We start from the raw sequence: 23,805 nt of genomic DNA, 5'->3' as shown, positions 1-23,805 counted from the left end.
TCCATTGCTCAATCGTATGAAGTCTCTCACGCTGCAGGTCAACGGTTGGAAGTGTGGTGCGACATCGCGGCGGTTGAGGGCAGAGCGCGGGCGCATCCACTGTGTCCGGGGTGGACGACGTGCGAGCCGTACAATCCGGCCATTACAGCCGCTCCCACACAGTGCGTAAACAGAGTTCCGGCCGCCAGCCCCTGTTACCGTCCTGTGCGTCGTGCTATATACATCATGATCGGTCGGAGTGCCCCCAGCGTTGGGCTGTTTGTCGCAAATGTAATAAAAAAGGACACATTGCTAAAGTTTGCCACTCGGCCTCAAAAGAACCAAAGCAAGCAATTACAGAGGACATGGACGTTGACATTCAGGAAGTTTCATCGGGCCAGGCTCCCGACACATCGGCACACAAACTCTTTATCGAGGTGTCGGTTCGGTCACGCTGATTACAACTACAAGTAGATACGGGTGCGGCAGTTTCTTTGTTGAATGCACAAACTTACTCCGACCTTGGGTCGCCCCCATTGGTGCCAGTTTACCGGTGTCTGCGCGGTTATGGTAAACAGTTTATTCCCCTACTGGGTCAGTTCACTACCGACATGACTTACAAATCAGTCACTCGGCCTATTACTTTTATTGTTGTCGGTGATGCGAGCTCCACTAACCTTTTTGGCTTGGATGCCTTTCAAGCTTTCGGTTTTTCTATCACTGACACCATACAATTGGTCTCCGAAGACGTTCCCTACAATCATTAGAATCTTTGATCTCTGACTTTCCAGATATCTTTGAGGTGGGCCTGGGGCGTGTTTCAGACTTTGAAGCTCACTTAACATTGAAGGCATCGGCTCGCCCGCGTTTTCTACGCGCGAGGCAGATCCCCTTGGCTCTCCGCCCTCAGGTAAAAGAAGAGCTAGACAGGCTGACAGCTCTAGGGGTCGTTCTTCCCATTTCTTCTAGTGAGTGGGCTTCGCCCCTCGTTATTGTCAAGAAATCCTTGGGAAAATTACGTCTTTGTGGCGATTTCAAGGCCACCATTAATTCCCAATTGGTGGTGGACACCTATCCTTTGCCTCGTGCTGATGAATTGTTCTCCGCCGTGGTGGGAGGCCAATATTTTTCGAAAATCGATCTTTCGGAGGCTTATCATCAGATACCTCTTGATGAGGACTCCAAACGGCTGGCGGTTCTCAACACCCCATCTGGCCTTTACCAACACCAGCAGTTGGCCTTCGGAATATCCAGAGCCCCGGTGATACTCCAGCGTTATCTTGAGCACGTCACGTCGACAATCCCTCATTGTATTAATTACCTGGATGACATAATTGTCACGGGCTGCAGCACGAAGGAACACTTGCACAACCTTCACACCCTCTTTCTCAAATTCAGGTTCGTGGGCTTGCGTTGCAACCTGAGTAAGTCAAACTTCTTCCAACCGTCCATTGAGTATGTGGGCGACACAATCTCTCGGCACAGCATCCAGCCGCTAGGAAGTTTGGTCCAAGGTATCGTCGACCTTCCTAGGCCCGCTTCGCTGAAGGAGTTACAAGCTTTCTTAGGCAAGATTGCCTATTGCCACCAGTTCATTCCCAGGGCTTCCACCATCGCCCGCCCCCTGTACTGCCTTCTGCGCAAGGGTGTTCCTTTTGATTGGTCGCCTGCATTCGAGCGAGCATTCACCTCGTTGAAGGGCCTCCTCACGTCAGCGCCTTGTTTGGCTACTTTTGCCCCCCATAAGCCGTTGGTCCTGGCTACAGATGCTTCGCAGTATGGGGTGGGGGTGGTCCTGGCCCATCGCAACACGGATGGTTCCGAGCAGCCACTGGCGTTTGCGTCTAAAACTCTTAGTCCCGCACAGGCCCATTACTCCTAGGTGGAAAAAGAGTCTTTGGCCATTGTGTACGCTGTTACCAAGTTTCACCCTTTCTTGTATGGCACGAAGTTTCAGTTAATCACTGACCATAAGCCATTAATATCGTTATTTGGCCTCATCTCTCAGATTCCGGATAGGGCGGCCCACAGACTACAGCACTGGGCCTTGTTCCTCTCTAAGTACCATTATGACATTCATTTTCACCCTACCGGACAGCATGCCAACGCAGACATACTCTCCCGTCTTCCGGTGGTCCCGGATCCTAAGTTCGATTGAGAGGAGATTATGTGTTTTCATTTGGATGTGGCATCCCGCCAAGCGGTTGATGGCTTCCCGATCACTAGTTCTAGAGTCGCCAGGGAAACGGCAGCTGACCCGGTTCTCCGGCAAGTAGTTCGCCTCATTCAGCAGGGGTGGTCATCCCGACCTCCAGGCCGGGCCTCGGACCCTCTTTGTAATTATTTTGTTCTACGAGACCGCCTCTCCTGGAAGGAGTTGTCCTTCTGGCTACCGATGATACAGCTCCTCGCATGGTTGTTCCTGCAAGTTTGCGAAGGGAAGTCCTCACGTTATTACATGAGGGGCACTGGGGTTTTTCCCGTACTAAAACCTTGGCTCGCAGACATGTGTACTGTCCCGGTATTGACAGAGAAATTGAGCACTTGGTGGCTGCCTGTTCCCAGTGTGCGAGCCAACAGGCATCTCCCAGGTCAGCATTCTCTTCATGGCCGCCTGCAACCCAGGCATGGGAACGTGTTCACATAGATTTTGCAGGCCCGTTTCTCAATGGCTTTTGGCTCATTGTCATTGATGCTTATTCCTGATTTCCATATGTGGTTCGCTGCTCCTCAACCACTTCAGAAGTTGCCATCCAGGCACTAGCAAAAATCTTTTCTGTGGAAGGTCTGCCAGTCACCCTGGTCTCTGACAATGGACCTCAGTTTATTTCGCAGACCTTCCAGGATTTTTGTAGGCACTTCAGTATTCGGCACGTTTGCTCTCCCCCCTTTCATCCACAATCGAATAGGGAAGCCGAGCGTATGGTGCGCACATTTAAGACGCAGATGAAAAAGTATGTGCATGAATTTCCTGCGGAGGAGGCGTTGACGTTTTTCCTGACGGCATACCGGACCACACCAATGGGAAAACGCAGCCCCGCAGAGCTCCTCCATGGGCGCCAACCTAGAACTCTGCTGCACCTCCTCCGGCCCGGTCCTTGAGTCTTCGCAAAACCCCGGCTTTCCACCGGGTATGTCGGTCTGGGCACGTGGGTTTGGTCGCAATCCACGTTGGATACCGGTGGTGGTCCTGCACCGAAATGGCCGCCAGCTCTATACCTTGCAGACGGGGGACCGGGAGGTACGTCGTCACCAAAATCAGCTACGTCCATGTTTGGGTACCCACCCTCCGACCCCTCGGGCGCCAGCTTCCCCATTGCCGGCACCTGTGTTGGTTTATCTGGGGACGCTACCACCCCTCCCCCCTGTGATTCCGCCGCACTGTGATGGCTCTCAGCCTTGGCAGCCTCCAGTAGCTCCAGCACCGGCATCGCCATCGTTAGCGATGCCCCAGCGAGAGCCGGCCCCCCTCGCAGGCCCGGTTTCTCAGGAGGCTGGTTCACCTGTGGTTGTCCCTTCCCCATCGTCCCCGCCACTGGGTCTTGCCCCTCCCGGGCTGAACCAGGATCCGGAGTTCAACGGCCTGTCTCCCATTCTGTCCCGGGCTCCGGTGGTGGGACGACGGGGGCCTCTTCGTGTGGGTCACTTCCAGCCGTATTCGAAGGTTCCGGCTCGAGGGTTGGCAGATCCCCTCGACTCCTGCCTTCCGATGGACGTGGAGGTCATCACTCCTGCATGACGCTCCACTTACCGACGCAGTGGATCACAGTGGCTTCACCCCCCGAAGGAGGAGTGCAGTAGGCACCAGAAAGATTGCGGGAGGCGCACATCGGCACAGCGCATCACAGACGGTAGTTGCCGCAAGTAGAGTCCCGTCCACCAGAGGGCACGCGAGAATTTGGCCGCGACCTCTGCCAGCAGAACAACAACAACAACAACTCAGGCAGCACGGGCTGTGCCCGGTCAGTTCACATCGGGCATGCCTAGGAGACAGTTCCCGTCTACTGTGAAGTGCGACGGAAAACGTGAACCGTGTTACTACAACCTGAGCTCTTGATATTGATACAAGTGGTTCTCTTTTCTCCAAAGGTCTCTTTAATTTTCCTGTAGGCAGTATCTATCTTACCCCTAGTGAGATAAGCCTCTACATCCTTACATTTGTCCTCTAGCCATTCCTGCTTAGCCATTTTGCACTTCCTGTCGATCTCATTTTTTAGACATCTGTATTCCTTTTTGCCTGCTTCATTTACTGCATTTTTGTATTTTCTCCTTTCATCAATTAAATTCAATATTTCTTCTGTTACCCATGCATTTCTACAAGCCCTCGTCTTTTTACATACTTGATCCTCTGCTATATGTGTTAAATATTGGTAATTTGTTGGTGATAAGAGCATTCTCTCTTGAAACACTTTGTTGATTTGTGTTAAGTATCATTAAAGTTGTGGAACTTGCCAATTATTATTGATAAAATATAACAATTGCTATATCTTAACTAAAAAATGGTTAACATTAAACTGACAAGTTTTTATTATTATATTAATTTTAATGCAAATGTTCATGCAAAACATTGACTTTTGGGAATATGTTGGAAAGATATTTCCAGGTTCAAGTTTTGCGTTAAGCTTTCGGGTGTGCTTGAATAGTTCTTTTAGAGAGAGGCTCAGAAAATGCAAAGGATCTGGGTTTGGTTTGCATTCATTAGGTCAACGGATCAAATCCCAGTTCCAATTTTTCACTGTTTTTCTCTATTTCACTTAAGTCAAATGCTGACAACTCCATTTGAAAGTACGTGGCTGATTTCCTTACCCACCTTTCCCTTAACTTGAGCTTGTGATCCATCATTAATGACTTCCTAATTATGGGATGTTAATTGTTAATCTTCCCTTTTTCTATCTTAGTAAAGCACACAGTTTTGATCTTTATGGAAGTTTGATGATACTGTACATCTCACTACCAAGTGAAAGAGTCATTCTCGAAATGAATACACTCCTGGAAATTGAAATAAGAACACCGTGAATTCATTGTCCCAGGAAGGGGAAACTTTATTGACACATTCCTGGGGTCAGATACATCACATGATCACACTGACAGAACCACAGGCACATAGACACAGGCAACAGAGCATGCACAATGTCGGCACTAGTACAGTGTATATCCACCTTTCGCAGCAATGCAGGCTGCTATTCTCCCATGGAGAGGATCGTAGAGATGCTGGATGTAGTCCTGTGGAACGGCTTGCCATGCCATTTCCACCTGGCGCCTCAGTTGGACCAGCGTTCGTGCTGGACGTGCAGACCGCGTGAGACGACGCTTCATCCAGTCCCAAACATGCTCAGTGGGGGACAGATCCGGAGATCTTGCTGGCCAGGGTAGTTGACTTACACCTTCTAGAGCACGTTGGGTGGCACGGGATACATGCGGACGTGCATTGTCCTGTTGGAACAGCAAGTTCCCTTGCCGGTCTAGGAATGGTAGAACGATGGGTTCGATGACGGTTTGGATGTACCGTGCACTATTCAGTGTCCCCTCGACGATCACCAGTGGTGTACGGCCAGTGTAGGAGATCGCTCCCCACACCATGATGCCGGGTGTTGGCCCTGTGTGCCTCGGTCGTATGCAGTCCTGATTGTGGCGCTCACCTGCACGGCGCCAAACACGCATACGACCATCATTGGCACCAAGGCAGAAGCGACTCTCATCGCTGAAGACGACACGTCTCCATTCGTCCATCCATTCACGCCTGTCGCGACACCACTGGAGGTGGGCTGCACGATGTTGGGGCGTGAGCGGAAGACGGCCTAACGGTGTGCGGGACCGTAGCCCAGCTTCATGGAGACGGTTGCGAATGGTCCTCGCCGATACCCCAGGAGCAACAGTGTCCCTAATTTGCTGGGAAGTGGCGGTGCGGTCCCCTACGGCACTGCGTAGGATCCTACGGTCTTTGCGTGCATCCGTGCGTCGCTGCGGTCCGGTCCCAGGTCGACGGGCACGTGCACCTTCCGCCGACCACTGGCGACAACATCGATGTACTGTGGAGACCTCATGCCCCACGTGTTGAGCAATTCGGCGGTACGTCCACCCGGCCTCCCGCATGCCCACTATACGCCCTCGCTCAAAGTCCGTCAACTGCACATACAGTTCACGTCCACGCTGTCGCGGCATGCTACCAGTGTTAAAGACTGCGATGGAGCTCCGTATGCCACGGCAAACTGGCTGACACTGACGGCGGCGGTGCACAAATGCTGCGCAGCTAGCGCCATTCGACGGCCAATACCGCGGTTCCTGGTGTGTCCGCTGTGCCGTGCGTGTGATCATTGCTTGTACAGCCCTCTCGCAGTGTCCGGAGCAAGTATGGTGGGTCTGACACACCGGTGTCAATGTTTTCTGTTTTCCATTTCCAGGAGTGTACAAAGTAATTATATTTTGAATTGAGAAAAGTCATGTCCAGTTTTTTTCAAAAGCGTGTAAAATATCAGTTGCAACATAGAACAGAAACAGTTGTGCCTTAAAGAAGTTTCCAGAGTAATAATTTGATAGTGGAAAACCACAATAACAATTATTTTGGTAGGAAATCACAAAACATGACATTTCACTTTGAATTGCCCTCTTAGGAGCTGAGATGCATATTATAGATTATTTTGGTAGGAAATCACAAAACATGACATTTCACTTTGAATTGCCCTCTTAGGAGCTGAGATGCATATTATAGAGAAAATTAGACCGATGATTCACAGCTCAAAAAAATATTTCTTGTACTTTGTCTGTCTTCAGACTCTTGTTTCCTTTCCATATTCTGTGTTGTCTTTCTTTACACCTCTTGCAGTATTTCAGAACGAAATAGTTTGTGACTCCAAAAAATGTTCAGACTTGCTGTTCATTATAAAATCTTTCTTTCACAGAATATCCACCCTATTTTGCTTCTTTACCTGGTGTCTTTTTAGTACCCGATACATCTGATTTGTTTGGCTGTTTTGAATATTGGTAGAGTGCCAAGTAAGTGAAGATATAATAGGAAATAATGAGAGTGATCCTCAGAAGCTATTGATGTGTGGTAGTAACATGATATCTTTCCAAAAAAATAAATTGTGCTCATGTGATTTTGTTTAAATGTAAGCATCTCTTTATAACAGACTCTGATAATGGATGAAGTTCGTTATTTGGACCTTGGGGATCAAACACTTCGCCTTTCGGTAATGGGCAGTATTCTACTTGTGGTTACAAGTGTAGTCAGTGCACTTGTAGGGAACACGAGCTTCAAGACCATGTTGAAGGACCATCTCACTGTACTTTTGGCAGAAGTACACAGCAATCAGTAAGTTTTAAATACCTAAAGGCAAAAATTCTGAAATTAGAATATTGTGTACCAGTAATATGATTATGTGTGCAGAATGCAGATGTGAAGTAGAGTAACGGTATCAGAAAATTAGCTAAAGGTTAATTTTTGACCAAGTGATTCTGAATTTTACTGTCCAGTGATTCATATGAATGAAACATTGCTGGTGAATAATATTATTTAGTCAGAACTAATTTAACTATATTTGTTTACATTTCATACAAATTCATATAGACATTGTGTCTTATGTGTAAGATTTTAGGTATTGAACCAGTCCATTAAGTATACCAAAATTGTTATAGTATAACAACAAAAACAATGAATTTTAGACTAAATAATTTAATTTGATAGACAAAAAATCTTCTCAGTAAGTAGCAGCAGAACATACACATAACAAGATGTTATAGTTAGTCAAGCTATCAGAGCCAGTGGCTCCTTCTTCAGGCAGAAGGGCTGAAGAGGAAGGAAGGGGGGGGGGGGGGGGGGGGGTACCAACTGGAATCGGGAGTCCTCTGACCAGGCCACAGTTTTCCATTCGTCTAAGGTGCAATCGACATAACCACAAGCCCAGGTGAGGCACTGCAGGCGATGTCGTGTGGTTAGCAAAGGCATACGCGTGGGTCATTGCTGTCGTAGCCCATTAATGCCACATTTCATTGCACTCTCGTAATGGATATGTTCATCATACATCCCACATTGATTTCTGAGTTTATTTGATGCTTTGTTGCTTGTCTGTTTCCAATGACAACTCTGCAAATGCTGCTGTCGGTCAGTGCGTTGTCTGTGGTAGAAGGTAATGGCTGAAATATGATGTTCTCTGCACTTTCTTGACAATGTGGATCTCAAAATATTGTATTCCCTAATGATGTCAGAAATGGAATATCCTATGTTTCCAGTTACAACTACAATTCCGCGTTCAAAGCCTGTTAATTCCCATCATGTGGCCATCACATCAAAAACCTTTTCACATGAATCACATGAGTACAAAATGACTACTCCTTCAATGCAGTGCCCTTTTGTACCTTGTTTACATGATACTACCACCATCTGGACATGTGCATATCGGTGTCCCATGACTTTTGTTACCTCATTGTAATTGAGTGAACACTAGAGGGAAAAACGATATGTTCTTTGATAACACTTCCTTAAAAATTGTACATAAAGGTGTGTATTATTCAGCAGGTTTCATTTTCAGTAGGCTTCCAGCAGACGTGGGGGAGGGGGGATTGAGTGATTGTCTTCAAATGTAATTGAAAAGTTTCCTTGTGGCACACACATTCTGTTCTCTGCAGGAATTCCTCCCAGTAGTTTAGAACATTATGCTATTTATTTTTATACTCCAAACACAATTTTTTGTGTTTAATTATTTAGTTTGTTTTGCTTGTAAATTTTCTAATTAGCATTCTGTAAGCTGTATACAGGCATGTTTCATGACCAGGTACCTTTGGCCTGCATAGTCCCACAGAAATTGTTAAATAAATACACTTGTAGTTGTGGAATGCACTTGACTCAGTCGATTTCTGGTGCTATTGAATGTTTAATATTCATTGAAGACAAGGCTTGTACATTAATGATTAGCTAAAAGATATTTGGGATGCTGTTGTATTCTCTTTAGCCGCTTTTATGTCGTCTCGTTTTCTCTGTAGAGCTGTACCATGGGAAGCAAGGAGAGGATGTTGGTTGATATCCGGTATCCTTGTCCTATAACATAAACTGCACAAAACTGGATTCTTCATTCATAAACAAAGAGCTACTTAACTTTAGTTTCCACATGCTGTGGCACAAGTTCTTTTCTGTATACTCCACATAGCTTCAATGCTATTGAAGTATAAGTCCGCTGTAATGTTACTCGCTGTAATGTTACTTGTACTACTTGCCTCTGTGCTAGAGGCTAAATCTGCAGCTTCGTCTCGGTGACCCACTGGAACTCCACAGCATACAGACTCAAACTAACTGGTGTAACAGGCTCGAATTAACTGGCTAAACTGGCCCTCTGCTCTACGGCGGCGATCCTAGATACTGGCGGCTGAGAGGACAATGGTGGCCGCGTTTCCAAAGAGTCTTATCGTTGGCCTCTATCGATCCTCTTGTAACCTCTGTGCCGCATGGTGTGCTGGTGCCAGCATACACCAGCACATTCCTCCCCTGGCGCTGGATGCTGTGATGGGTGTAGCAGCATCCGATGGCAGCGGCCATGCAGAATCCGGTGATGGTCTGTCTCATGGGTGGGAGTGATAGGAGATGAGAAAGAGTTGCAGCATATGTTCCCATGTGTGGGTGGTGCGAAGCTCGGCCATCTGTTGATTGAAAGTGCATACGAAGTGTTGGACTGCAGGTGAAATGGAGCACTTGTTAGATGACAGATGCCATTGTGTTCACAAAACTTTTCAAAGTCACATGAAGTGACCTGTGGTCTGTTGTCCGCCACAAGTACTTCTGGCAAACCTTTGTTGCAAAATATTGAGGACAACGGCGAATGATGCTGCTTGATGTCACAGAAGCCATAAGCACCGCAAATGGGAACTTGCTAAAAGAGTCTACCACTATGAGCCAGCAAGTGTTCCAAAATGGTCCTGCAAAGTCTGTGTGCACTCATTGCCATGCGATTTAGTATTAGGCCAAGCTGCAAATGTGTGTGGCAGAGCAGATTGGTTCTACACACATGTGTGACACTGTGCCGTCATCTGTTAGGTGTGTTGGCATCCATGCCCTGCCAAGTACAGTGCCGGCGTGCTAACTTTTTAGTGCAAAAAATTCCCCAATGTCGTTATGGAGCAACCGCAACATATCCTTTTGCAATACTTTGGGAATAAGCACACTGGATTGTCCACTGTCATTTTGAACTAGACCTTGTTGAACTGAAAGGCTATGCTGACATGAAAAATGTTGGCGCACAACTGAGTTTCCGGGTACTGTTCAAGGAACGAGGCCAAGACGTGTGAATATAATGCAACAAAATATTGATGTCTGGGTCTGCTTCTGTGGCCTGTGTAATTTTTCTTTAGTTCAAGGGAAAATATTCCAGCAATTCAGAGTCCTGCGCATCGATTTGGCAACAAGATGCGGCAGATACATCAAAGTCAGTCTGTGTCAGTTGGAAGGCGAGATAGGGCATCTACTTTACCATGCTTTGCTGTAGGTCTGTACACTATTTCATACTGATACTGTGAAAGCAACAAAGCCCAGCAGTGCAATTTTTGAGCAGCGTGTGTAGAAACCGGCTTTGACAGTTGAAACAAGGACTGCAAAGGCTTGTAATCTGTCACTAAATAGAACTTGTGACAATACAAATAGTAATGGAATTTTTTCACACCATACATGATAGTGAGAGCCTCTTTTTCTATTTGTGAGTAATTGCACTGTGTTTGAGTTAACAGCTTTGAGGCAAAACCAATTGGTCTGTCTTGTGTACCAATTCTTTGTTAAAGTACAGTGCTGATTCTGTAGGAGGAAATGTCGACTTGCAAAACTACCGGCTTGGCAGGGTCAAAATGCACTAAACATATGTCACTAAATAAAGCATTTTTGAGTTTCAGAAATGTGTCTTGACAATCTTTAGACCACACAAATGGCACATTTATGTGACGCAAGCAATGCGATGGAGCCACGATCTGTGCAGCATTTGGTATGAACCGAATGTAGTATGTCATCTTGCCTAGTACTGACTGCAGTTGAGACACATTGCGAGGAATAGGCAGGCAGGTCACAGATTGCAAGCAAATGAGACTGGATGGGGTGCACACACTGACTGTTTATCACGTGACCTAAGTACTGTAGTTCAGTTTGAAAAAATTCACAATATTCGAGATGACACTTGAGTCCTGCTTCTCTGCTTCGGACAACACATAAATTGTCAATGTGTTCCTCTGGTGTACGGCCTGAGACGACAATATCATCGAGGTAGTTTGAACAAAATGGCACTTTTGCAGTCAGCTGTTACAAGTAATGTTGAAAGGTGGCGGGTGCAGAAGCATTGCCAAAGGGCAAAAGCAAATATTCAAACAGTCCTAAGTGTGTGCTTACAACAAACACTTTCTGTGGTTCTTCATCCAATGAAATTTGCAAGTGGGCATCACGCAAACCAATCTTAGAAAAGTAACGTCTTGCACCAAGTCTGTCCACGAGTTCCTCAGGGCAAGGTAACAGATAAGTATCAACTACTGTCTATGGGTTGACTGTAGACTTGAAGTCAACACTAATACAAATGTGACCAGAAGGCTTAGGCAACAAAACTAGTATACTTGCCCATTGACTGGCTTGAATGGGAGCAATTACACCATTATCATACAGTTCTTTCAATTCACTGGCTACTTTGCCTCCTAAAGCAATTCGGACGGGGCAGGCTCAAGAAAACATAGGCTGTGCATCGTCTTTCAATGTAACATGTGCTACAAAGTTATTAACTTTTCCAATTCCTTTGGAAAATAGTTCAGGAAATTCTTTAAGCAAGCTAGCTTACATTGGCTTTCGGATCACAAGCCGATATGGAAAGAACGTTGTCACAAATGTTAAAGCCAAACAAATCAAAGGCATCTAAACTGAAAATGTTCTCACTGTATGTTGATTTTAACACAGTAAAATTCACTGTCCTGGTGAGAGATTTTTATGTGGCAAGCAAACTACACTGTTCAAGCACTGGAATTTCCTATCCGTTGTAAGCAGTGAGGTGCTTGCTAGATTTAGAAAGGCCTGGTGAGCCTGACTGTTCATATATGGCATTATTAAGCAAGGTTACTGAGGCACCTGTGTCTAACTGAAAGTTCGCACGACAGCCAGAAATGCATAATGAGACAAATAGTTTATTAGACTGTCATTGCACAGCACTAGGGTGAGAAGGAGGCACAATCTTAATCTTACTTTTGTCAGAATCTGTTGGAGATTTGGAAAACACAACGTTCACTGCATGTGCACGAGCCTATTATTTCTGGTAACGGGCAAAATTAGCATTTTTATGCCATTGCAAACAAACTGTTTGGACATGGCCTTTTTTTTCCACATATGTAACACGTTGCGTTACATGTTGGGCAGTTCTGTCTTTTATGGCGAGCAAAACATCTAGGGCAAGACTTCACTAAGTGCACAGGTCTGTTTAAATGGCTGTCCGCACGGCCGTGTATGCGCTCACTGTTGTGGCTGCTTGGGGCGGTAGTGAGCAAGGGGTGGCTCAACCCGACAAATCAGGGTCTGGTCAAACTTATTGGCTGCCATAGTACCCGAATCATATTGCTCTAAGATTTGCAGCACTTGAGGGAGTGAAGTATCAGAGTATTTTACGATCTGTTCCCATATTCTACTATCAGTGACACTGAATGTTATAGCATCTTGAATCATGAGATCACTGTAGAAGTTTCCATAACAACACTTAAATTTACACTTCCTAGTCATACCACTGATGGTAAGTCTGTTCTGGCTTTTTCTGCAAATGAAAAAACTGAAAGCTGGCTGCAACTACTTGCACTTAGTCTTAGTACTTGGTTGACGCAGCAATTACTTCAGCATAGCTAAGTTCGTCAGGAGACGCAGTTGAGAATAGTTTTTGTGTTAACCTGAACACTGGGGACCCCGCAGTCAAAAGAAAATATTGTAGTTTCACAGTACCTTGAACGCAATGAACTGCACAATGAGCTTGGAACTGTGTCAAGTATTTGTGCCATACCTTTTCTGTGTCGGCAGATTGCCGGAACATAGGTATACTGGGCTGCGGCACTTGTTGAGCATGTCGGTTGATCCGTTGTGCAGCCACCATTGCATGTTCAGCTAGAAGTTGTTGTACCGTCATCAGCAAGGCAGCAATTTGTTGGTTCTGAAACTGAAAAGCTTGTGTTAAGTCTTTCAGATTGGCTGTCTGTGGCTGAGGCGTGTAGGCAGGGGGCGGTGTAACCATGGTTTACACAAATACATAGTACCAAAAAAAGAATCAAGCAAAGCCTCTGAAAAGAGAAATGTAATTAGTTCTGCGGCTCCCCTCCTGGAATACATGCAAGGACACAACAACAAATTTGCAATTAGAAACTCCTGCAGTCTGAAACACAAGAGAAGCAAGCAAAATCTTCTTCACTTAAATGTTCTTGTCACCAGTGTTGTATTCTCTTTAGCTGCTTTTATGTTGTCTTGTTTTCCATGTAGAGCTGTACCATGGGAAGCAAGGAGATGATGTTGGTTGGTGGCCAATATCCTCGTCCTATAACACAAACTGCGCACAGTTAATAATTGGGTTCTTTATTCATTAACAACTTAAGTTTCCATGTGCTATGGTGTAAGCTCTCTTCTGTTTAGTCCACATAGCCTCAATGCTGTTGAAGTAGAAGCCCACTATTTTCAGTAAAAGAATACTAAGTATTGTCTGTCTGTGCTAGACACTAAGTCTGTGGCTCCGTCTCAGAGTGACCCACTGGAACTCCACGGCGTACAGACTCGAACTGACTGGCGTAACATGCTCAAACTAACTGGCTAAACTAACTGACTAAACTGGTCCTCTGGTCTGCGATGGCGAACCGAGATACTGGCGCCTGAGAGGGCGTTGGCAGCACGTTTCGAGTGAGTCTTGTCAATGGCCTCTATCGATACTCTTGTAACCTCTATGCCGCTTGGTGATGCTTTATACTTTTCGGACTGGGTGACATACTGCAGTGCTTAGCACACTTGACTATTCAGAAGGACCAGCAGTCCTCTTCTGGATGTCCAGGTATAGATGTTCAGTGGTTTCTCTGAATTGAAGAAAATATTGGGATGATAGCCTTGAAAACGATACATCCAATTTCATTCCCAAGTGCAAGTTTTTGCTCCATTTCAGTTGATCTTGTTGTAAACAGAACATTGAACACTAGTCTCCCTTGCTTCATTCCTTCACTTTGCGTAACGATTTGTTTGTGAACTCATGTTTGCATTTATTAAATAGTTTCTGTAATTGTATTACCGTGTGATGGAATTTTGAAACTTTATCATTTTACTTGTACGAGGTGCATTCAAGTTCTAAGGCCTCGAATTTTTTTTTCTAATTAACTACTCACCCGAAATCGATGAAACTGGCATTACTTCTCGACGTAATCGCCCTGCAGACGTACACATTTTCCACAACGCTGACACCATGATTCCATGGCAGCGGCGAAGGCTTCTTTAGGAGTCTGTTTTGACCACTGGAAAATCGCTGAGGCAATAGCAGCATGGCTGGTGAATGTGCGGCCATGGAGTGTCTTTAATTGTTGGAAAAAGCCAAAAGTCACTAGGAGCCAGGTCAGGTAAGTAGGGAGCATGAGGAATCACATCAAAGTTGTTATCACGAAGAAACTGTTGCGTAACGTTAGCTCGATGTGCGGGTGCGTTGTCTTGGTGAAAAAGCACACACGCAGCCCTTCCCGGACGTTTTTGTTGCAGTGCAGGAAGGAATTCGTTCTTCAAAACATTTTCGTAGGATGCACCTGTTACCGTAGTGCCCTTTGGAACGCAATGGGTAAGGATTACGCCCTCGCTGTCCCTGAACATGGACACCATCATTTTTTCAGCACTGGCGGTTACCCGAAATTTTTTTGGTGGCGGTGAATCTGTGTGCTTCCATTGAGCTGACTGGCGCTTTGTTTCTGGATTGAAAAATAGCATCCACGTCTCGTCCATTGTCACAACCGACGAAAAGAAAGTCCCATTCATGCTGTCGTTGCGCGTCAACATTGCTTGGCAACATGCCACACGGGCAGCCATGTGGTCGTCCGTCAGCATTCGTGGCACCCACCTGGATGACACTTTTCACATTTTCAGGTCGTCATGCAGGACTGTGTGCACAGAACCCACAGAAATGCCAACTCTGGAGGTGATCTGTTCAACAGTCATTCGGCGATCCCCCAAAACAATTCTCTCCAGTTTCTCGATCATGTCCTCAGACCGGCTTGTGCGAGCCCGAGGTTGTTTCGGTTTGTTGTCACACGATGTTCTGCCTTCATTAAACTGTCGCACCCACGAACGCACTTTCGACACATCCATAACTCCATCACCACATGTCTCCTTCAACTGTCGATGAATTTCAATTGGTTTCACACCACACAAATTCAGAAAACGAATGATTGCACGCTGTTCAAGTAAGGAAAACGTCGCCATTTTAAGTATTTAAAACAGTTCTCATTCTCGCCACTGGCAGTAAAATTCCATCTGCCGTACGGTGCTGCCATCTCTGGGACGTATTGACAATGAATGCGGCCTCATTTTAAAACAATGCGCATGTTTCTATCTCTTTCCAGTCTGGAGAAAAAAAATCGGAGGCTTTAGAACTTGAATGCACCTCGTATATTATTTACTTATTTTCTGATTTTTTGGTAGTGCAAAATAACTTTGTTTATATATAAACAGAAATGTATGTGTCGTGAGGTGCAGTATCTTATTGAAGTATGATTCTGTTTGTTCATGGTTGCAGAGTTATTCTCTACCTTTAAGCCCATTTTTAGTTCCCATACAATCATTTCTAATGGCCTATTTCACTAGGGTTTTGTTTCTACGAATCCTACAAGTATATAAATATGACAATATCTTTATTTCTTTCTGTTATTTCATGTAACTCATAGAGAGACAACCATTTCCTCAAAAACCGAACCTGCAAAGGTACGTACAGTACTTGAATCCTATATGAAGCTTCACATATATCGTGAAAGATGAAAAACAATTCAAATTTTTGTATACTACAGCAAATCAACATCATGTGTAACTGGAATGCAGACTCACAGTATTTGGAAAAGAAATCATAGCAGTTTGTATAAGATGTTTGTGAATATGGTCTAATGAGTAGGAGAGAAGGTACAGACAGATGATAAAATTTCACAGCCCTGTTACTGGGCCTTGGTTAAGTCGATTTTTATTTCTACTTCTTTTGTAGAATTGAGCATAGTCTTTTGATGTTTTAATCGTACTGATATTCTTTTAACTTGTGGTAATTCTGAAGTTTTTGTTTTTCATTTGTTTTTCTAATGCTTTTAACTTATAAAATTTGTGAAAGTTTTTTTAATTCATTATTTTAGGGATCTGACAGACGTGATGCCAAATGTATCATTGCAAATAATCAAGGATGTAAATGATTCTTTAGTGGAATGTGGATTTTCTCAGCTGGACGAAACTGCAACTGCATCCCTCACTTCTCAGATTTCCAGTGTTGCATTGCCAGAACATAAAGTGAAACAACTAGTCCGTAAGTGTGCATGTTTTTTATGCATTATTGCTTGAAATTATTGAAATAAAATGTATGCCTGTAAAAGTACTACAAATTTGTATGCTTTCTCCAAAAATGGCTGTGTTAAGGTGATTGCAAGTGAAACTTCAGTATGGGGAATTTGCCAAAAGAGCAGTAAATCATATGAAGAGTGGAAATGTCAAATATCTAAGTGCCAAATCTCACATTTGTCAGGACACAATTTATCTCTTTTTGTACATGACTTATTTGAAACTAAAAACTTGAGAAGTTATTCTGATACCACATAATTTTGCTAAGTGCCATGCCAAGGAGCTGACTGCTTCCAGATGCCAGTAAGAAAGTTTTTAGTTTTATTTTTGATAATGCAAGTATAGAAACACAGCAGCAAAATTTTAACTAGTGAACTGCAATGAGCAAATACCATTTCTAAATATCTTTTAAATTTTTCACAAGAGAAGAACAAAATTAACGTTAACTCTCTAACTCAGTATTGACTTCTGTTTCAATTTTTTGCACGTTCTGTTCTTGGGATCGAGTTACAAAGTTTGAAGTAGAGCTCATAATGCTGTTGAGGAAGAAATGGCTACATCACCAAGTCTTTCTGTCTTGCTGCAGTTGATAAACATTGCTGGTCTACCAGATGAAGTATGGTGTACATCAGCCTTGTTATTTCGTCTTTCGAGTACATTGACATTTTAGTTTCTTCTGTTTCAGAGTAAAAACTTTTAATATCTATTAGAGATGAATGAGTTTGAGGCACTTTGATCATACTGCATTTGGAGATCTTGAACATCTGCATTGACAACACTGTTTCAGCAACATTTTTAAAATCAAAGCTGTCAGTTGCACAGTTTGAAATTACATGTAACAAGGTTCATAGCCTTAGCTGACTCAAAAATCTTGTGGAACAAAGGCTGTACTTGCTCTTCTTCATTTCTCTAGAACTGCAAAATCTATATTGCAGCTCAAAAAGCTGTTCATGTTCACTAAAAACTTTTGTGTTACATCTGCAAACCATACCAGGCTAAATGGAGAAAACTGCATCGCAAGGCACTTGGAGCTTGGCACAACCACCACACACCATCTGTTTGTGAATAGTTGAAACATCTCCTCCTGAATTTGACATTTGGAATAAGTATATGGACATGCAACAGAGTTCTGGGAATGCAATAGCACTGACAACACACTTTGTGAAAAAGTGACACTTAGAATGTTTTACATCTTCTCTTCATATGGTCACTTACTTTTGACCATATTGTGGTTATGATATACTGGACAGAGAAGACATAAAAACTGAGCAACTTCCTCTTAATAAGTAAAAGATACAAATTAAAATTATTGTCAAAAATGTAGGGGAGTGGGGCATCGTATTTTAAGCAGGCTTTAAAAGCTGACATCAGATAATGGATCGCTTTCAAGCTGTGAACTTAATTATAGAACAGAAAATGAATGTGAATTACCACTTTGCCTTGGGATTCGTATATTTTGAAAACAAAATCAGTGCTAAGAGCCTTTGTGAAACAAGGCATTAGTAAATTGCGGAATATTATATATAATTGTTGAAATGTGAAACGTGTAGTAGAATTCATCTCAGAAGCGAGTAATTTGGAATTGGTAAAGTCTCCAGGTGTGGAGATTCCATATCACCAAAACTATTGTCACCATTTCTAGAGGTTGTTTTCAGGTCATTAAACTGGGAAACTAAAGAAGGAATAACTGTTAATGAAATATGTGAACACTTTCATTTTGCTAATGACTTTGTATTGTTTGACTAAATTGTAGATAAACTTAACAACAAATTAGAAAAATCTGAAACTGTGCTGTGATTGACTGTATGAAACTCATCTCACTTTGTTCATATGAAATCTAGAAAGTGGTACATAGAGGTACTGCAGGTTCGCAACACATTCCTGGACTTCCAAAAGACATTTGAAACAGTCCTACATTCCCATCTAGTGAAGAAAATATGAGCTTAGTGAACATCAGACCAGGCTTATGATTTTATGTATGACTTACCAGCATATAGAACATGCATGTCATTCTTGATAGAAAAGAAACTATCTGTTCTGAAAGTAACATAAGGTTCATCCTAAAGAAGTGTTAGAAGATCAGTCCTGTTCATTATTTATTCATATAAAATGATATTTTAGATAATGTCAGGACCTCCACAAAGTCACTTGAGGACATTGTTGTTGTATATGTGAAATGTAGAATGCCAGAAAATTTAGCGAAATTGTGGTAGACCTGTAGAGGATATGAGTTTTGCTAGTCAGGTTACTCTGGGACTTCGAAAGTTGGGATTAATAGAAGAGATAGAGAAGATCGATAGAAGAGCAGTATGTGTCCTAATGATTTCATCAAGACTGAGAGCATCGCAGAGTGCTAATGGTAGATGCTACCAAAGAGACGGTGTGTGTCAGAGAGAGATATACTAATAAAATTCTGAGAACACAATAAATTCACAGTATATTAAAAACAAAGATTCCATGACTTACCAAACGGAAAAGCTCTGGTAGACAGACACAATAAAAAACACACAAACACACACACAGAATTTCAAGCTTTCACAACCAACGGTTGCTTCGTCAGGAAAGAGGGAAGGAGAGGGAAAGATGAATGGATGTGGGTTTTAAGGGAGAGGGTAAGGAGTCATTCCAATCCCGGGAGCGGAAAGACTTACCTTAGGGTGAAAAAAGGACAAGTATACACTCGCGCACACACACACACACACACACACACATATCCATCCACACATATACAGACACAAGCAGACATATTAAAAGGCAAAGAGTTTGGGCGGAGATGTCAGTCGAGGCGGAAGTGCGGAGGCAAAGATGTTGTTGAATGACAGGTGAGGTATGAGTGGTGGCAACTTGAAATTAGCGGAGGTTGAGGCCTGGTGAATAACGGGAAGAGAGGATATACTGAAGGGCAGGTTCCCATCTCCGGAGTTCGGATAGGTTGGTGTCAGTGGGAAGTATCCAGATAACCCGGACGGTGTAACACTGCCAAGATGTACTGGCCGTGCACCAAGGCATGTTTAGCCACAGGGTGATCCTCATTACCAACAAACACTGTCTGCCTGTGTCCATTCATGCGAATGGACAGTTTGTTGCTGGTCATTCCCACATAGAAAGCATCACAGTGTAGCACGTGGGTGCTTTCACATGTGGCTCTGCCTTTGATCGTGTACACCTTCTGGGTTACAGGACTGGAGTAGGTGGTGGTGGGAGGGTGCGTGGGACAGGTTTTACACTGGGGGCAGTTACAAGGGTAGGAGCCAGAAGGTAGGAAAGGTGGTTTGGGGATTTCATAGGGTTGAACCAAGAGGTTACGAAGGTTAGGTGGACGGCGGAAAGACACTCTTGGTGGAGTGGGGAGGATTTCATGAAGGATGGATCTCATTTCAGGGCAGGATTTGAGGAAGTCATATTCCTGCTGGAGAGCCACATTCAGAGTCTGATCCAGTCCCAGGAAGTATCCTGTCACGAGTCTGTCACGAGTGGGGCACTTTTGGGGTTCTTCTGTGAGAGGTTCTGGGTTTGAGGGTATGAGGAAGTGGCTCTGGTTATTTGCTTCTGTACCAGGTCGGGAGGGTAGTTGCGGGATGCGAAAGCTGTTTTCAGGTTGTTGGTGTAATGGTTCAGGGATTCAGGACTGGAGCAGATTCGTTTGCCACGAAGACCTAGGCTGTAGGGAAGGGACCGTTTGATATGGAATGGATGGCAGCTGTCATAATGGAGGTACTGTTGCTTGTTGGTGGGTTTGATGTGGACGGATGTGTGAAGCTGGCCATTGGACAGATGGAGATCAGCGTCAAGGAAAGTGGCATGGGATTTGGAGTAGGACCAGGTGAATCTGATGGAACCAAAGGAGTTGAGGTTGGAGAGGAAATTCTGGAGTATTTCTTCACTGTGAGTCCAGATCATGAAGATGTCATCAATAAATCTGTACCAAACTTTGGGTTGGCAGGCCTGGGTAACCAAGAAGGCTTCCTCTAAGCGACCCATAAAAAGGTTGGCATACGAGGGGGCCATTCTGGTACCCATGGCTGTTCCCTTTAATTGTTGGTATGTCTGGCCTTCAAAAGTGAAGAAGTTGTGAATCAGGATGAAGCTGGCTAAGGTGATGAGGAAAGAGGTTTTAGGTAGGGTGGCAGGTGATCGGCGTGAAAGGAAGTGCTCCATTGCAGCGAGGCCCTGGACGTGCGGGATATTTGTGTATAGGGAAGTGGCATCAATGGTTACAAGGATGGTTTCCGGGGGTAACAGACTGGGTAAAGATTCCAGGCGTTCGAGAAAGTGGTTGGTGTCTTTGATGAAGGATGGGAGACTGCATGTAATGGGTTGAAGGTGTTGATCACAGTATCTCATTTATGACTCATGGGATAATTGATAGAACAACTTGTGACAATCATAAGAATGTAATATAGAAAATTTGCAAGCAGATCTGAAAATTAAAATAAGATTAATATATGGCCAACATATTGAAAAGAAAATACACACATTGAAAAGTTTTGTATTGAGAGCTATTGATGATAGTGGCTGGAGGGGGAGAGAGAGATTGGAGTGGAAAAATAACTTGAATTGCGTCTGGTAAAGTAAGTAGAGTTTCAAAACCGAAACTTCTGAAATGTCTAAAAAGGAAATTGTGCATTCCACGTATGTTAATAGTTTTTGCTAATGGCAATGAGACATGCATTTTTAATGTGAAAAACATTCAAAAACTGAGCATAACTTAGTGAGCAATTGCAGATTGTTTGAAATTACTGGAAGAGAGCCTGGGAAGAGACTGGAGTGGGAAATGTAATTAAATCAAAATGGTGACGAGTGTTACAGACAGAAAATGGATGATATGTGGACCAAATAGGTTCTTTGTTGGACACTAGGAGGTATATAAAGGGTGAGACAACAACCTAATGAAAAGGGGGTTAATGATATATGTAGGGCCAACATATTTGGGTGTAGCTAGACGACGATGATGATGATGATGATGATGATGACGACGACGACAATCCCTCCTATATGTATTTACTTTTTTCTTGTTTCTTTGTCAGGCATTTATTTCAGTGCTTGTGGTATACACTGTTACTGATTGATTTATGAGTGTTTGTGTAGTGTAAATTTGATTTTTTCCTCTTCTTGCAGTTGTATTGTCAAAATGGCATTCTTGTATTACACATCTCTGAATGTTTCAATTTGTCAGTATTCAATTTCTGTTACAGGTTTGCGAATAATGGAGTTCTTAGAACTTACGATAACATCTCCCACAGCAGCACCTGTGCAAGTTCCTCCTGGACTGTCTTTTCTGAAAGCAGAACTCACAACACTAACTGGCCAGTTTCTTCGCCTGGTATCACATAATCGTGCAGTTTATGGTGAATACTATAGTGAAATTATAGCAGATGCTGTGAAATCTGCAAAAGCATCACCTTAGCTACTTACACTTTCATTTTGAGAAATATTGTTAACTCTCATTGAAACTCTTTTTTAATTGTAACTGGAATCCAACTGAGTATTCCATGACAGATTCCTCCATTTATTTAAACAATGGTGTATGATCAGGAATATTTACATACAGACCATTTTTCACAATATGAAAAGGGAATACAGATGTTAATTTCTTTCTTAAAAATAAATAAATAAAGTATTTATTGTATAACTTAACTACTACGATTTGTAAGTTATCCTATTTTCAATGAAATACATGTGTATTAATTAACAATTTAACTAATTTTATTTGAAATATGTCTATTTATTCCTTCTCTCTCTCTCTCTCTCTCTCTCTCTCTCTCTCTCTCTCTCTGACACACACACATTTCTGTCATGCATTCCTGAGTCCTATTTGCAATGTGTTCCCTAAGCGTATTTTAGAATGAATCCACCCAAAAAACAAAACAGTAAAATACAGTTACATTTGAAATTGCTAGTAGCAAAACAAAATACTGCAACTTAGACACAACCATAAATATCAACAAACTTGACTGGCAGTCTGTTTTTGACTGATGGTAGTAAATCACACCTTGTTCTCAGACAAATTAATTAAACTTCTCTCTGTTCTTAGATTTACCATTGTTTGCAGAACTTTGCTAAGTTTACAGTGGTGTGTGCAGCAATTGGAAATGAAACTCCTAGTGTGAGAAGCTTGTCAATGACACAACATTTACTTTACTCTCCAGAACCCTTATACATTCTGGCACATATGCTGTACTAAATATGTAATGAATGGACCTTAAAGTACAAGGGGTACCATACGGGAGCTATAAGACAAATTTCTGAAACACCTGTAACCCATTAAAGTAAAACAAACTGCGCTGAAATCACTATGCTGTGTTAAACAGAGTAGGAGGCCAATGTTTTCTTTTCATCAGAGATGAGGATATTGTCAGCATTGTTCCAGGGAAGTGTGATAGGACTGCTGTTGTTTTCTGTGTGCATAAATTATCTGGTGGACAGGTTGGGTAGCAATTTGTGGTCATTTTCAATGATGGTGGGTGAACAGGAAGGTGTCGAAATTTAGTAACTATAGGAGGATACAAGATGACGTAGACAAAATTTCTGGTTGGTGTGATGAATGGCAGCTAGCTCTCGATGTAAAAAAACAAATGTAAGTTACTGCAGATGGGTGGGAAAAACAAATCCATAAAGTTCGAATACATTATTAGCAATGTGCTGTTTGACACAGTCATCATGTCAATTAAATGTCTAGGTGTAACATTGGCAAGCAATATGAAATGTATGAGCGTGTAAGGACTGTAGTGAGGAAGACAAAATGATCTACTTCAGTTTATTAGGAGAATTTTAGGAAAGTGTGGGTCATCCGCAAAGGAGATCGCATATAGGACACTAATATGACTCATTGTTGACGTGCAGGTATTATGGAGATGCTTCGGGATCTCAAATAGGAATCACTGGAGGGAAGGCAATGTTCTTTTCAAGAAGCACCACTGAGAAAATTTAGAGAACTGACATTTGAGGCTGACTGTAGAACAAGTCTACTGCCACCAATGTACATTCCATGTAAGGACCATGTAGGTAATATTAGAGAGATTAGGGCTCATTATATTTGCAAGTGTAACAGAAAAAACAAATGACTGGTAATGGTTCTGGGCACCCTCCACCATGCACCATATGGTGGATTGCAGAGGATGTATGTAGATGAGATTAGGGCTTGTTCTGTTTGTGAGTGGAACAGAAAAGGAAGTGACTAGTAGTGGTACAGAATACACTCTGCCGTGCACCACATGGTAAATTGCAGAGCACTTATGTAGATACAGATGTAGTTAGCAAGTATGTTGCAGCACAATGTTAAAAATGATTCATAC

The 23,805-nt window shown here is 43.3% G+C and overlaps 1 protein-coding gene across 3 annotated transcripts in view; it reads left to right on the top strand.

The window, feature by feature from the left end:
- LOC124805069 (T-complex protein 11-like protein 1) overlaps window positions 1-22,147 on the top strand; it is a 140,797-nt gene extending 118,650 nt beyond the window's left edge. For all 3 annotated transcript variants that reach the window (XM_047265494.1, XM_047265495.1, XM_047265496.1), the window contains 3 exons: window positions 7,110-7,291; window positions 16,312-16,478; window positions 21,706-22,147. In XM_047265494.1, the coding sequence (XP_047121450.1) occupies window positions 7,110-7,291; window positions 16,312-16,478; window positions 21,706-21,917 (561 nt within the window). In that variant the 3' untranslated portion in view covers window positions 21,918-22,147. The remainder of the gene's footprint in view (window positions 1-7,109; window positions 7,292-16,311; window positions 16,479-21,705) is intronic.
- The last annotated feature ends 1,658 nt before the right edge of the window (window positions 22,148-23,805 follow it).

This window comes from Schistocerca piceifrons, chromosome 7 (assembly GCF_021461385.2).
Source record: "Schistocerca piceifrons isolate TAMUIC-IGC-003096 chromosome 7, iqSchPice1.1, whole genome shotgun sequence".
Classification (NCBI taxonomy): Eukaryota; Metazoa; Arthropoda; class Insecta; order Orthoptera; family Acrididae; genus Schistocerca; species Schistocerca piceifrons.
The sequence above is the reverse complement of the archived record's forward strand: the minus strand, read 5'-3'. Positions and strand labels throughout refer to the sequence as shown.